The 14,661-nt window shown below is 37.6% G+C and overlaps 1 protein-coding gene across 1 annotated transcript in view; it reads right to left on the reverse strand.

Moving 5' to 3' along the window:
- NEB (nebulin) overlaps window positions 1–14,661 on the reverse strand; it is a gene marked incomplete at its 5' end in the record, with an annotated part of 219,214 nt that overhangs the window by 87,160 nt on the left and 117,393 nt on the right. Inside the window, 11 exons of the mRNA XM_079925461.1 lie at window positions 1,038–1,145; window positions 2,037–2,141; window positions 2,980–3,183; window positions 3,872–4,183; window positions 4,577–4,684; window positions 4,831–4,935; window positions 6,330–6,533; window positions 10,555–10,866; window positions 12,438–12,545; window positions 13,497–13,601; window positions 14,070–14,273. Coding sequence (XP_079781587.1) covers window positions 1,038–1,145; window positions 2,037–2,141; window positions 2,980–3,183; window positions 3,872–4,183; window positions 4,577–4,684; window positions 4,831–4,935; window positions 6,330–6,533; window positions 10,555–10,866; window positions 12,438–12,545; window positions 13,497–13,601; window positions 14,070–14,273 — 1,875 coding nt within the window. The remainder of the gene's footprint in view (window positions 1–1,037; window positions 1,146–2,036; window positions 2,142–2,979; window positions 3,184–3,871; window positions 4,184–4,576; window positions 4,685–4,830; window positions 4,936–6,329; window positions 6,534–10,554; window positions 10,867–12,437; window positions 12,546–13,496; window positions 13,602–14,069; window positions 14,274–14,661) is intronic.

A 14,661-nucleotide genomic window follows, 5' to 3' on the forward strand; every position in this document is an offset into this window, starting at 1 on the left:
CATTTAATCCTCAGAACATCTCTATGATGTGGATATTAGTATTATCACATATTTCAAATGGGAAAAGTAAGGCACAGTGGGGATAATCATTGTCCCTAAGGTTGCCTGGCAAGTGGAAATTAGGTCAGTACCAAGGGTACTGAAGGTACTTCAGGTAGGAAAAAGTCATATGTGTGGTTTTGGAGACAGACAAGAAAGGAGCATGCTTCAGGAATGGAAGACAAGGCTGTCGGTTTGAATCAGCAGATGACAACAAAAGGCCTGTGGATAAGAGTTTCCACCTATTTCACACTTGTTCTCAGTGTCTTAGGACAAGAGTAAGATCATTTCTGTTTCTTTCCTATATTTGGATAACATAGGAAAGTTTGGAGAAAAGGGAGAGAGAGAGAGAGAGCTGGGAATAAGGCAGATACTATGGATTGGCTATGCCTTTTTAGAGATAAAAATGAGAAGTAAGAAGGAAGAGACAGCTGGATACTAGGACAAAAACTAGAGAAGAATTTGAAGAAAAGGAACAAAGGTAGCTTAAAGATTTGGAGCTGGGGGGCCTTGGTAGAATAATTATTTTGACTGCTGGTACGTTTTAAAACTACTGTTAAATGAACTTCAAAGGGTTTCTCAGAGGAGTATACATACGCCTCCAGCATAAAATCTTGTATATAAAATGTGATCTCGGTCTTAAGTCTTGTATAAAACTTTCATCTGTGATTTATATTTATGGAGAATGTCCTAAAGATCTGTGGGATAAAATCACATTGTATTGGTTCCTGAATTTTTCCCCAGAATTTGGTACAGATCTTCATGATATTTTACTTCTACTTAGAAACAGCTTAGAAGGTATTTACACATATACTTCACCTATGTTTACCTCAGTGTTTTTCATCCCATGTTAATATTATAAAATAAAGTCTTTAGCACAAGGCAAATGCAATTGTTTGCATAGAATTAAAAAAAATCAATCCAAATCAAAATTCTTGAAAAATATTCTATTTGTTGTATAGAGAAGAAAATCCACAAGGAAACAGAAGGAGCTGTACCTCACTGGCAATTTCTCTGGAGGCTTTGGCATGCTTGATTTCAATGGCATCTGCTCTCAAGTCATAGCCTTTCTGCTTGGCCTCATCCCAGTCTTTCTGGTAGAGTTTCTATTGAGGGAAAACACAGGTTTGCTTACAAGAATTGAAAATCAGTAGACATATTCAAAGGAGTCATGATATGAATCACAAAGCACAATGTAAATGAAGGCGGCATAAGAAAAAACAGTCGCTTCTGAGTCCTTCTTTTGGTTATTGCCTATTTACTTTGTGGAATGCAGGGTACTTGTGACTACAATTTTAAAGCTAAACATCTAAATCTACTAGTATTTGAATTATTTGCATTCACCACAATATAGTACAATGTGAAAATATCCCATTATACAGTAATGGGAACTAAGAATCAACTGTGAACCTAGAGAACCTTCATCAAGTTACCATATAAGACTTGATAAGATTTTTTCCCAATGTTGCCCTTTGACTTTTCAAAGGTCCCTGCTAAAGGGATGTGACATAGACATCATACCTATCCTACACTTTGCATATAATTAAAAGTTTGACTTTTCTTATGGCCTTGAAATGTCAAACAAGAAAGTTCTGGATCAACCAAGAACCTATCAAGACAACAGAGACTGTTATCTCTTATACTTACTTGTGTAAGAGGCACTTTACTAGGGATTTTATTCCTCTCAATTAATATACAATGAAACTGAGCTGTGGACGTTGGATATAGGACAATGATTTCAAGGTTGAAAGAAGGACACCAGTGAGATTCAGGTATCCCACCTCTTGCAGTGCAGGGGCCCAGATATGTATCGAAACTAATGTTTGAAAGAGAATTTCCATTCATACTGCATTGGGAATGGTAGCCAAAGAGGAAGTATCTAGCACCCAAAGCTGTCAACCTTTCTAAGGCGGGTAATTTGTCCATTATAACACACCCCATAAGCTGACAGATACTGTCCCATAAAGACATTTACACTTCATATTTATGCCTCTTACATTGCTGATGTGCATGGCATTGATTTGGGCTTGCAGTATGACTGGCATGTCAGAAGGAATGCTTATGTTGCTTTTATCTTTATTCCAGGCTTCTTGATATAGTTTCTGTGGAGAGAAGGAAAATATTATTTTAATACAGCAATAGAGATGGATATCTGAACATTAAGCCTTAGCAACTATTTAACCTGGGAAAATGTTGTTATAGGTTTGCAGTGGTTAGTTTTTTGTGTCAGCTTGGCTAGGTCAGCGTACCCAGGTATTTGGTCAAACATTATTCTACATGTTTCTGTGAAGGTATTTTTTAGATCAGATTAACATTTATACCAGTAGACTTTGGGTAAAGCAGATTACCCTCTGTGATGTGGGGGCTTGTTCAGTCAGATGAAGGCCTTAAGAGAAAAAAGACTGACCACCCCTGAGCGAGAGTAATTCTGCCAGCAGACTACCTTGGGCTTGAACTGCAACTCCTGCCTGGGTCTTGAGGCTGCTGGCCTACCCTGTAAACTTTGGACTTGCCAGCCTCTACAATCATGTGAGTTAATTCCATGAAATAAATCTCTCTCTCATACCTCTTATTAGCTCTGTTTCTCTGGAGAACCCTGACTAATACAGTGTTCTACCATTTAACGTGTAGCATTATGCCACAGGTTTTGTAATAAGTATTTGCTTTCCTGAGTTGTAATGGAGTGACATTTTTCATTTTAGTGCTTCCAGGTCTGTGTGTGAGGTAGGGGAAAGGCACCTTGGCATTTGTCAGAGTTCTACTTAGCATGTGCCTTCACTAAACTAAACTAAGAGATTCTTAGAGTTGCTCCAAGCACTTTAAGTCTTTGAAGAGAAACAATCTACTTTCTCTGTTTCATCCACAGATGCTCCGTTTGGGTGGCATCTTCTGAGAAGAGAGTCCTGCTAAAGGAGAGCCTGGCGGTAGGATGGTTCTTACCTCACTCATTTGCAGAGAATTGGCTTTTGCCAGGACAACCTCTGGCGTGTCGACAATGGAAGTGAATTTCAAGGCTTCTGGGCGTGTCCTGTAGAGTCTTTCATTCAGCAGGTCTTGAGCACCCTTCACCCTGGTCATTTCTACTGAGCCTTCTGGCATCCAGCCAATGCCACGCAGCCAATCCAGGTCTGCTTTGTACACATTCTACAGAGACATTAGACAGAAATATTGTTCCAAGTGCTAGACATAGCATCCCTTAATTGGAAAGTAAGTTCACGGGGTTGAGGGGTTGATAAGCACAGGAGATGGTGGTTCCAAAAAAGTAGGACCCGAGATTTTACATGAATCAGGGGTTTCAATATCCATGACAGAGTAATTTGTAAAAGCATAATTTTTTCTGCTAGCCATGAATAAGGATAAAATGGTAATAATGCTAAATTCCATGGTAATTATTTGCTATTTCAAAGAAATTATATAACTGGAAAACAATTTAAAGATATTGTGCCAAATCTCATTTCATTTTCATCCTGTAATAGGATGAAACTCTGTTAAGTGTTTTGGATATAGTACAAGAGTGGCAGTTATTTTTTAAATGTTCAGATAATTTATGCTTATTTGAAATATATTTTCATTGCCAGACAGTACAAAGGACATGAAAAAAGTAGTCTGGAATCTAGGCCAGGGAAGACATGATCTAAGTAGGGTTCTTCATCTATGTTCTTTGATTCCCATAACATAACTCCTAAATACGGGTTTTGTTTTAACAATGTGAATGGCTCCCCCTGAGGTTGTGCAGTGAGCAACCCATGGGTCTGTCCACAGAGGCACTGTCTGTACAATTAACAAATCTATGTCCTCCCATTCCTCCTTTCCCAAAGATCACGTTACGTACATCACTCTGTAGTTCATAGGCCTTCCTTGCTTGGATAATGTCGTTTTGATCAGGTAAGCACGTCCAGTGATGCAGGTAATTTCGATAATCAACGTTACTGACCAGAATCTGACATTTCTTGGCCAGCAAGATGCCTAACATGTCCACTGGGCTACTGAACTTGGTCTTCCACTTCTGGAAATCCTTCTTATACTCTCTTTCACTTTGAATCTTCCCTGCATGTATGGCACACATAATCTTGGGGTCATCTTCAATGCTCTGGGCTCCAATGTGGTGGCCTTTCTGTTTCTCATATGCTTCTTTGTATTTGTACTAAAACATAAGAAATATATGTTTAAAAGCCCAGTTTTAAAACCATATGCATGCTGACAATTAGACAACATGAAAACCCACAAGCAAATGGATAAGAATTTCATATTTTGAATATTTTGACATCTCTGAACAATTTTAAACTGTTTTATGCTGTCATAAACGTAACAGTAGTGTAATCATATATCTTCACTGCTGAAAACTTTTTCTGCAACAACTCTAACTACAATTTCAAAATCCGTTTTTCTTCTCTGAGACAACAAAGGGAAAGGTCTTGGAAGGTAAGAAGCATGACTGGAGGGGTATATGAGGAAGCAGTTACAAACTGTGGACCACCAGCTGCACTGTGGTGGTTCAGCAAGGTGAGACCAAGGGGGTTAGACAGAGAGCACTTACGTCACTGGCAATGTCTCTCGAGGCCTTGGCACTCTTGATGGGAATAGCATCAGCTCTCAGATCATAGTCCTTCATCTTTGATTCATCCCATCCCTTGGTGTAAAGTTTCTAGGTGGAGGATAATACACAACAGAAAAAGAAAAGAGTTATAGAAAGTTAACAGGCCACTTCCAGTAAGGAAGGTGGTAAGATGGGAAAAGTATTTTAATTACTCCTAGACCAAAGGCTGACTTAACAATCAGGAAATCTCTTACTTGGCTTATATTGGCAGAATTGCTCTTGGCCAGCTTGATTTCTGGGGTGTCCGGCATCACGTGGATGGAGGTTTTGTCAGTATCCCAGGCTTCTGTATATAAATGCTATGGGGGAGGTGAGGTAAAACCCTTTGTTAAAGCCAATACATTGCAGTTATTATAAAATTTAACTCATTTAACTGTAAAATAGCCTTTGAAAACTTATGTGGAGGTGAGGGAAGCAAAAGGGTATGGGGAGAGTAAATCATGCCAATATTTAAACAGACATATGATCGTTTCATAGCCAATATAAAGCAACATCATGATCTCAATTATTGATTCTTTTCATCCAGTGACTCTCAAGCTTACTCACAGAACCTTCAAGGATGGAGCTTGGCTATAGAACTATGATATAGTAGAAATCCCTAGACTTCAGAATCAATCCCAAGGTCAAACCCAACTCCCCGATGTCCAAGCTGTGTGATCTTGAGAAAGGTACATAGCCTCACATGCCTCAGTTTTTGGAGGGGGATAATCATATCTTTCTCATTAAGTATTTTTTTAAACTTTATACTTACCTCTTTTTTTTTTAAGTTGGGGTGAAATTGGTGTATTACTTCATTGAGTATTTTTTCGAGATTAACTGTAACATATGTAAAGTGCTTGAGTCATAGTAGGCACTCAACAAATTTTATGTTTCCTATTGTTATTATCACTGTGACTGCTGTTGAGGAGTGTGGTACAGAATAGAGTTTCTGGAGTTTTAATACCCCAGACGTTGGAGTTTGCTATCTGAGAGTCAATTTCATATTCTGCACTGAGCCCTCATTCTTACTACCCAGATATTTGGAAGACATTCAGGCAGGTGTGGGAGAATTCAGAAAAGTTCAATTCAATCTCAGCTGTGCATATTAAGGGCCTACCTGTTGGATAAAGAAATTAGCCGAGTATAAATAAACAGATTGCCAGCACTCTGGAGGGAAAAAGTGATCATCGATCTTGTACAATAAAAATGAAAGCAGCAATAACATCTCACTTTCCAAAGTGGGATTTCTACCACCTATGGTTTTGGAAGCAAGTAATTTGAGTTGTGCACTGGCACTGCTATGCACACTGTGTTTCAAAGACTTCTGAACAAAATGCAAAATGACTGTATTTTTTTTTACAGGATGGATAAAGAGATGCTGATGCCTTGAGTCTGCTGTGCCAAGCAGAATGTGTAGAGAAAAGTAGTGCATTTGTGGATGTCTCTGGGTCACTGCTCAGAAGAGTGTATGCCTTACTGCAGAGAAATTGTCCTAGGCTGTACTTCCTCACCCACCCAGAGAATGAGGGGACACAGGGTTGAGAGAAGCATGCAGGTCCAACTAGGATTCAAGCACATGCTCTGTTGAAGGCCTGCATGAGAATTAGGCCCATCACCTCTCCTTTCTCTGGAAATCCTCTAGGACATTTCTCACTTTATAAACCCAGTCTGTGGAAGGTATGACACCGGCAACTGGCAAAAGCTGGAGACTCACCTTGCTCATGGTCAGGGCATTATTCTTTGCCAGGACAATCTCTGGGGTGTCTGTAATGCATGTGAACTTGAGCTGGTCTGCAGGCTGGCGGTACTTCCTGTCACTCAGGATTTCTCCTGCTCTCTTCACATTCTCGACCTCCACAGAGCCAATGGGCACCCACCCAATGCCTCTCAGCCACTCAAGATCAGCCTTGTAAATAGCCTGAAAATGAAACAATGTCAAATATGTGCAGAAATTACCTCCACAGCCTGATGTCTAATCTTGATTTAGCATGGTGTATACAGATGGTGTATAATTCTGCATCTTGTGTAAATTTTGGGGAAGACACAGGACTGTCTTACTTTGGTGTAGAATGGCTAGTCCAGCACTTTGTCCCTGAAGGTAGTCAATGTTTGCTGTTTTAAAGACCTATGAAATCTCTAATATGTGATTTCATCAATGAAAAACCATTTTAAGGAAATTCCTGCCTGCCTCCCGATACAAAGTGTTTATTCTCTGATTTGATTGCCTATACCTCTTTGTATGGGAATAATTCTCTGTTAGAGTATAGTTTGTTCCTATCTCTTTGGGCAGGGGCCTTCACAGCCATTGTGCACCAAAAGAAAGGATGAACACTTCCACATGCTAAATCCACGTGTTTTCTCGGGACAACAAAAAGGGATCTTTTTTCAGATGATTCTATACTCATGTTTCTAAGCCAAAGAGTATATATATTTTTACTCTTACTTATCCTCAGTCCCTCTTCTTGTGTTGTAGTTCAAGTAAAAAAAAAACGATATTTTATCCTGCTTTCATGTTTCTTCTTTGAACTTAAATAAATTGGCTGAAGGAGAATTTTTCTCAAAAGTAAGAGTAACAATTCTTTTTGTTTTTATGGCTTTTTGGGAAACTCTTTTTTACAATGCCACCACTTTTATCATTCTTCCAAAAGTGACTACTTGTCAGAGCCTGATCAAAAAACAAGGAGCTACTATACCAGTAAGGTAGTATTTGAGTCCCAAGGACAATCTACTGGCTGACAACAAAAATACTTAACATATTTCTAGGGAGACACTGTTTTCAGCTTCTTAGAAAAATTGTCTTGATATATATAACTCATTCTTATATTTCCTTCCACAAGCTATAATAGATATTTTCTATAAGTTAAGTAGTCAGAAAAATGATAATGCAATAAATTCATTTGGAAAATCCGGTTGCATTAAATCAGGATTTCTTAACCTGGCATCAATGAACTTAGATAGAAAAAACATCTTTATTTTCATTAACCTCTAACTGAAACATAGCATTTCTTTTAGCTATAACTATAGGCAACAGATTATGGTAGTATTAACACTACATGGAATTTTATCAGCAATAGAAGTCATAAATATTTTCATATTTTATTACAGTTGTTGCAGACATCTTGCATATTTATGTTCATCACTTCTTTGAAATTAAGCTAGTTTTACACCCACTGCTAGATCTTTTTATTTAATGTGTTAATAAAAAGCATATATATTACCACACTGTTGGGGGGAATGTAAATTGGTGCAGCCACTGTGGAAAACAGTATGAAGGTTTCTCAAAAAACTAAAAATATATTGGGTTGTTTGTTTTTTTTAATATTGAGCTGCATGAGCTGTTTATATATTTTGGAGATTAATCCTTTGTCCATTGATTCGTTTGCAAATGCTTTCTCCCATTCTGAGGGTTGTCTTCTCATCTTGTTTATGGTTTCCCTTGCTGTGCAAAAGCTTTGAAGTTTCATTAGGTCCCATTTGTTTATTTTTGTTTTTATTTCCATTACTCTAGGAGGTGGATCAAAAAGGATCTTGCTATGATTTATGTCAAAGAGTGTTCTTCCTATGTTTCCCACTAAGAGTTTTATAGTGTCTGGTCTTACATTTAGGTCTCTAATCCATTTTGAGTTTATTTTTGTGTATGGTGTTAGGGAGTGTTCTAATTTCATTCTTTTACATGTAGCTGTCCAGTTTTCCCAGCACCACTTATTGAAGAGACTGTCTTTTCTCCATTGTATATCCTTGCCTCCTTTGTCACAGATTAGTTGACCATAGGTGCGTGGGTTTATCTCTGGGCTTTCTATCTTGTTCCATTGATCTATGTTTCTGTTTTTGTGCCAGTACCATATTGTGTTGATTACTGTAGCTTTGTAGTATAGTCTGAAGTCAGGGAGTCTGATTCCTCCAGCTCCATTTTTTTCCCGCAAGACTGCTTTGGCTATTTGGGTTCTTTTGTGTCTCCATACAAAAATGGGCAGACCTAAATAGACATTTCTCCAAAGAAGACATACAGATGGCCAAGAAGCACATGAAAATCTGCTCAACATCACTAATTATTAGAGAAATGCAAATCAAAAGTACAATGAGGTACCACCTCACACCAGTTAGAATGGGCGTCATCAGAAAATCTACAAACAACAAATGCTGGAGAGAGTGTGGAGAAAAGGGAATCCTCTTGCACTGTTGGTGGGAATGTAAATTGATACAGCCACTATGGAGAACAGTATGGAGGTTCCTTAAAAAACTAAAAATAGAACTACCATATGACCCAGGAATCCCATTACTGGGCATATACACTGAGAAAACCATAATTCAAAAAGACACATGCACCCCAATGTTCATTGCAGCACTATTTACAATAGCCAGGTCATGGAAGCAACCTAAATGCCCATCGACAAATGAATGGATAAAGAAGATATGGTACATATATACAATGGAATATTACTCAGCCATAAAAAGGAACGAAATTGGGTCATTTGTTGAGACGTGGATGGATCTAGAGACTGTCATACAGAGTGAAGTAAGTCAGAAAGAGAAAAACAAATATCGTATATTAACGCATATATGTGGAACCTAGAAAAATGGTACAGATGAACTGGTTTGCAGGGCAGAAATTGAGACACAGATGTAGAGAACAAACGTATGGACACCAATGGGAGAAAGTGGTGGGGGGTGGGGGGGTGATGAATTGGGCGATTGGGATTGACATGTACCCACTGATGTGTATAAAATGGATGACTAATAAGAACCTGTTGTATAAAAAAAAATAAAATTAAACAAACAAAAAACCTAAAAATAGGAGTACCATATGACTCAGTAATTCCACTTCTGGGTATACATCCGAAAAAACCAAAAACACAAATTTGAAAAGATACATGTACCCCAATATTCATATCAGTATTATTATAATTGCCAAGATATATAGAAGCAACCTAAGTGTCCATCGAGAGATGAATGGATAAAGAAGACGTTTATGTATATACATAACAGAATACTACTCAGCCATAAAAAAGAATGAAATTTTGCCATTTGCAACAATAGGGATGGACTTGGAGGTATTATGCTAACTGAAATAAGACAGACAGGGAAAGACAAATACTGTATGATATTACTTACATGTGGAATCTAAAAAAACAATAAACTAGTGAATATAACAAAAAAGAAGGAGACTCCCAGATACAGAGAACTAGTGGTTACCAGTGGGGAGAGGGAAGGGGGGAGGGGAAAGATAGGAGGAGGGGATTAAGAGGTACAAACGATTATGTATAAAATTAGCTACAAGGGTATATTGTACAATGCAGGGAATAAAGCCAATATTTTATAATAACTATACATGGAGTATAACCTTTAAAAATTGTGAATCACTATATTGTGCACCTGTGACATAATATTGTACATCAACTACACTTCAATAAAAAAGTGTCACGTATTTAGTTTAATTTTTTTCTCCTGATAATCTAATTTTATTTATTTTTAATTTATTTTTAATTTTTTATTATTTTTTATTGAAGTATAGTTGATTTACAATATTGTGTTAGTTTCAGGTATACAGCAGTGATTCAGTTATATATAATTCAGTTATATATATATATATTCTTTTTCAGATTCTTTTCCATTATAGGTTATTACAAGATATGAATATAGTTCCCTGTGCTATACAGTAGGTCCTTGCTGTTTATCTATTTTATGTACAGTAGTGTGTATCTGTTAGTTCCAAACTCCTAATTTATCCCTCCGCTTGCTTAGTATAATATTTTGATAACCATATTTCGATGTAATCGGTTTCTTTTGAAACCAGTGTGTGTGTGTATGTAATTTTATGCATCTCATGACGCTGTCCTGAGAAGTTATCCATAGGTTTCACCAGACTGGCAAAAGATTCCACAGCACAAAAGTTAGAACCCCTTCTTGAGACCTTGCTAAAGAATATTAAACCCACTTACATCACTCTGAAGGTCATAGGCCTTCCGAGCCTGAATGATGTCATTCTGATCAGGCAGACAGGTCCATTCATGAAGGGGTTTCTTGTAGTCTACGTCGCTTACAAGGATCTGGGACTTCTTGGCCAGCACCACTCCCAGCATGTCCACTGGGCTACTGAACTTGGTCTTCCACTTCTCAAAGTCCTTCTTGTACTGCCGGTCACTCTGGATCTTGGCCATGTGGATGAACCACATCATCTTGGTGTCATCCTTAACATTTTGGACCCCAATGTGGTGGCCAAGCTGTTTGCGGTAGCCTTCCTTGTACTTGTACTGAAAAAAGAATAGAGATATAAGTCTCATGATAAGGACATCTTATTTATATCACATTTCATAGTTTCATAGACACATTATTTCTTTTGATTTTCCCCACCACTAGTGTTAGGGAGAAAATTTAATATTATCAACTCCATTTTATAAAATAGAAACCTGAAGCCTCCAGGAGTTAAGTGATTTGTTCAAGGTCACATCATAAGCAGGTAGCAGGGCTGAGGCTAGAATGGAGAGCTTCTGGCTCCTAATATTTTCCCCTTCCACTAAACTCTACTGCCTAGTTTACATTTGCTTAACAAGTAAAGATAAAACATCTTGTACAATTTAAAAGAGCATCTACTTAATTTAAAGACATGACTGTTTTTTCTAAAAATGTTTTGATATGATGAATATTTCCCTTGTAATCAGAATTTATAGTGAATTCCGTGGTCAAGGATACAGGCTACATTTAGAAAGTTTCACCAGGAAATACCTCCCTTATTTGCCTGTCAACGTCATTCAACTTTCAACCATGAGAGAGTAATACCTTGGGTTAACACTCTATCTACTTTTAAAATTCAAGAATAATACTTTATGGTCCATTTTACCATGAGATGGTCACAGTGTGGGCTTCTCTAGGTTAACAGCCAGAAAAAGTTTTTATAATGGAAGGAATGAAGCATATGTCTAAGGTCTGGGACACTTCCAGAAGAAGGAAAGTCTGGATTTGGGTCTTAAGGAGCCCTGGTACAGAATGAGGGTACTGGACACCCTCAGGAGATGTTTCTCATGACACAGGAAGGACTAGAGAGGAGAGGAAAGTGGGTGCTGAGTAAAAGCTTTGCTTACTTCTCAACTTGTTCTTGTGTCCAGTTATGGGCATCTTGGTAGGAGAACTTCACTAAAGGTCAACAAAGGATTAAACAAAACTCTAAAATGTATGCATAATTAACATCTTCCCTTAATGCCAGAGTAAACGGATAGAAGTAGTAGGAAAGAGTTCACATTTATGTTGGCTGATTTACATGTGCTACCAACGTCTTTAACAACAATGTTTTTTACAAACGTCTCGGTTATCAGCTGCTCAACTTCTGAGGCTCAAAAATATGAGCCCAGGGCTTCCCTGGTGGCGCAGTGGTTGAGAGTCCGCCTGCCGATGCAGGGGACACGGGTTCGTGCCCCGGTCCGGGAAGATCCCACATGCCGCGGAGCGGCTGGGCCCGTGAGCCATGGCCGCTGAGCCTGCGTCCGGAGCCTGTGCTCCGCAACGGGAGAGGCCACAACAGTGAGAGGCCCACGTACCGCAAAAAAAAAAAAATTAAAAAAAAATAAAAAAATAAAATATGAGCCCATTTTTAGTGTTCATAAGACACTTATTTTTAAAGAACATAACTCCATCTTTGACAGATTAGCAGGTATACTGGATATAGTATCTTTTGTTTTCTTTGTTTTCACTTGCCACTTTGTACATGGGGGAGTCGTTAAAGGAAATTGAGACTTGCAGGCTAAATTTCTGGCAAGAAAAGCTGTAAAAGCTGCCATTTGTTAACATCTTTGAGTAAGAAATGCCTCTTCCAAAAACATCAACTTACATCACTAGCAATATTTCTTGATGCCTTGGCTGCTTGGATTGGAATGGCATCCACGCGCAAGTCATAGCCTTCCTTCTTTGACTCTTCCAAAGCAAGTTTATAAAGTTTCTGCAAAAAAGGAATTGATCAATCGTTACTCCTTTCATAAAAAATGAAACTATTTATTACTAAGCTTTCTCTGTCCTCATTTAAACTACACAGAATTAAGTATTAGTATGAGCTTGTAGAAAACTTTCATAGGTGCTCAAGGATTTTAAGGCACATGGTTTAAACTTTGATGTTTTACTGATTAGTAGATCTAAAAAGTTTTTTGGGGAAATCAGCATCAGGTTGCTAAAATTTTGTTTTGCCAAGCAAACAAAACTGTAAAAAACAAAAACCCAGCTATTTATTGTTATGATCTTAATATAAAAGGAAGGCCATTTTTATGTCAAAGAAGGAGAAGGAATAAATACAGTATTTTTAAATTGAATATATTTGGATTTGTGAACAACTCAATGCGTTGTCCTTATTTTCTCCCATTCTACCATGGATTATCATCACAGACCTTGATTGATCTGTGTAGACTAGGGTTTCAGAATCCTCACTCTGATGAAAATGTTGGTCCTGAAGGAGATGGCTAGGAAAATGCTTGCAAATAACATTAAATGGTAACCAGAACACAATGAAGTGGCAAAAGAATACACAGTACGGTAACTCACTGTTTTAACCTAGTGACTGCCTGCTAAATAGTTGTTGAATAAAATAATGACTTGATAAGCACACTGACCTGTAGGGGAAGGCTTTAAGAGTATATTCCCTATTGGGATACTTCCCCAAAATCATTTCATTCTCTGGTATCATCTTCATAAAAGGCTAGTCTACTTTGTGGACCTACCACAGAGACCAAAATTGAATCAAGGGAAAACTATCTCTTGAATCAAGGGAGAACTATCTCTTTTATTGACAGTGTTGTTCTGGAGAATGTACAATAGATTAGTCAAAAGGTTTCACTAAGGATATTATTACAATAGTTCATTTTTGCCTTTCTCTTCATGGTATGATCAGTAGTTTACTCACATTACTGTAGTTTATTCGGTTGAGTTTGGCTAGCATGATTTCTGGTGTATCAGGCATGACATGGATTGTTTTCTTGTCATTGTCCCAGGCTTCAGTATATAAGTGCTATGAAAAAAAAATGAGAAAAATTATTTTGGAGTTCACAGACAGTTTTTCTTTTGATTATGTGCCAGTCACCTCTCTTCTGTACAAAGTAGAAATAAAATTACTAAAGTTGCATAAATTCCTACCTTTCATGTAGATAAATTACTATTTCCAAGAGTATTTAGCTCACTTTTTCATTGACTCAGAGTTTTTACTGTTTCTTATTAAAATTTTTTAACAGTTCTGAAAAGTATAATTGAGTTGCAGAATTTAATATCTATAATTGTGAAATAATTACAGCACATGGTATTTTTAACATCAGTTTACTATTCTGAAGTATTACTAAGTAACTATGGTGTTATAATGGGAAAATCATTTTAAAAGGTATTGTAAATCCTATAGGAATCTTTAAAATGTAGTAACATGTCAGAATTTTTACTTCATTCTATGGTAAATTCCCATACCCAATGGTGAGGAGTGAAGACTCACCTTACTCATGTTTATAGCGTTGTTCTTGGCCAGCACCTGCTCCAGGGAGTCAGTTATGCTGGTAAATTTCAGTGTGTCTGGACGCTGGCGGTAGATGTTATCACTCAGTATCTCTCCGGCCCTCTTGGCTTTAACTATTTCCACGGAGCCAATTGGAACCCAGCCAATGCCTTTCATCCATTCAAGGTCTGACTTATACAAATTCTTCAAATCAACCAACAAGAAACACTTTTATTAATTAATTGTTCAGATTCACAGTCACAAAATGGATCATACTAGAGAAACACAAAAGCACTGATGAGCAGGTAAAGCTGCCATCACAATCACTCATTCAGAAGCATTATTGAATCCTGAGTACATTTTTTTCCTAAGCATTTTTTGGCACAGAGGATTGTACTAGGAATGATGAAAGATCTTTTTTGAAAAGTAAAAACACAGTCCTGCCCTTGAGGGTATTACAAGACTTTTTACACAAGAGCAGAGTTTCTTTAGCTTTGGAAAATGTGTTCTAATAGCTCCCCAAAAGACTGCATACTTAGACCAATGCTGTGTAAGTGTTGCAGTCACAAAAACTTTTGCCTTTTTTTTTTTT

Source organism: Stenella coeruleoalba, assembly GCF_951394435.1.
Source record: "Stenella coeruleoalba genome assembly, chromosome: 6".
In the NCBI taxonomy this organism is placed as follows: domain Eukaryota; kingdom Metazoa; phylum Chordata; class Mammalia; order Artiodactyla; family Delphinidae; genus Stenella; species Stenella coeruleoalba.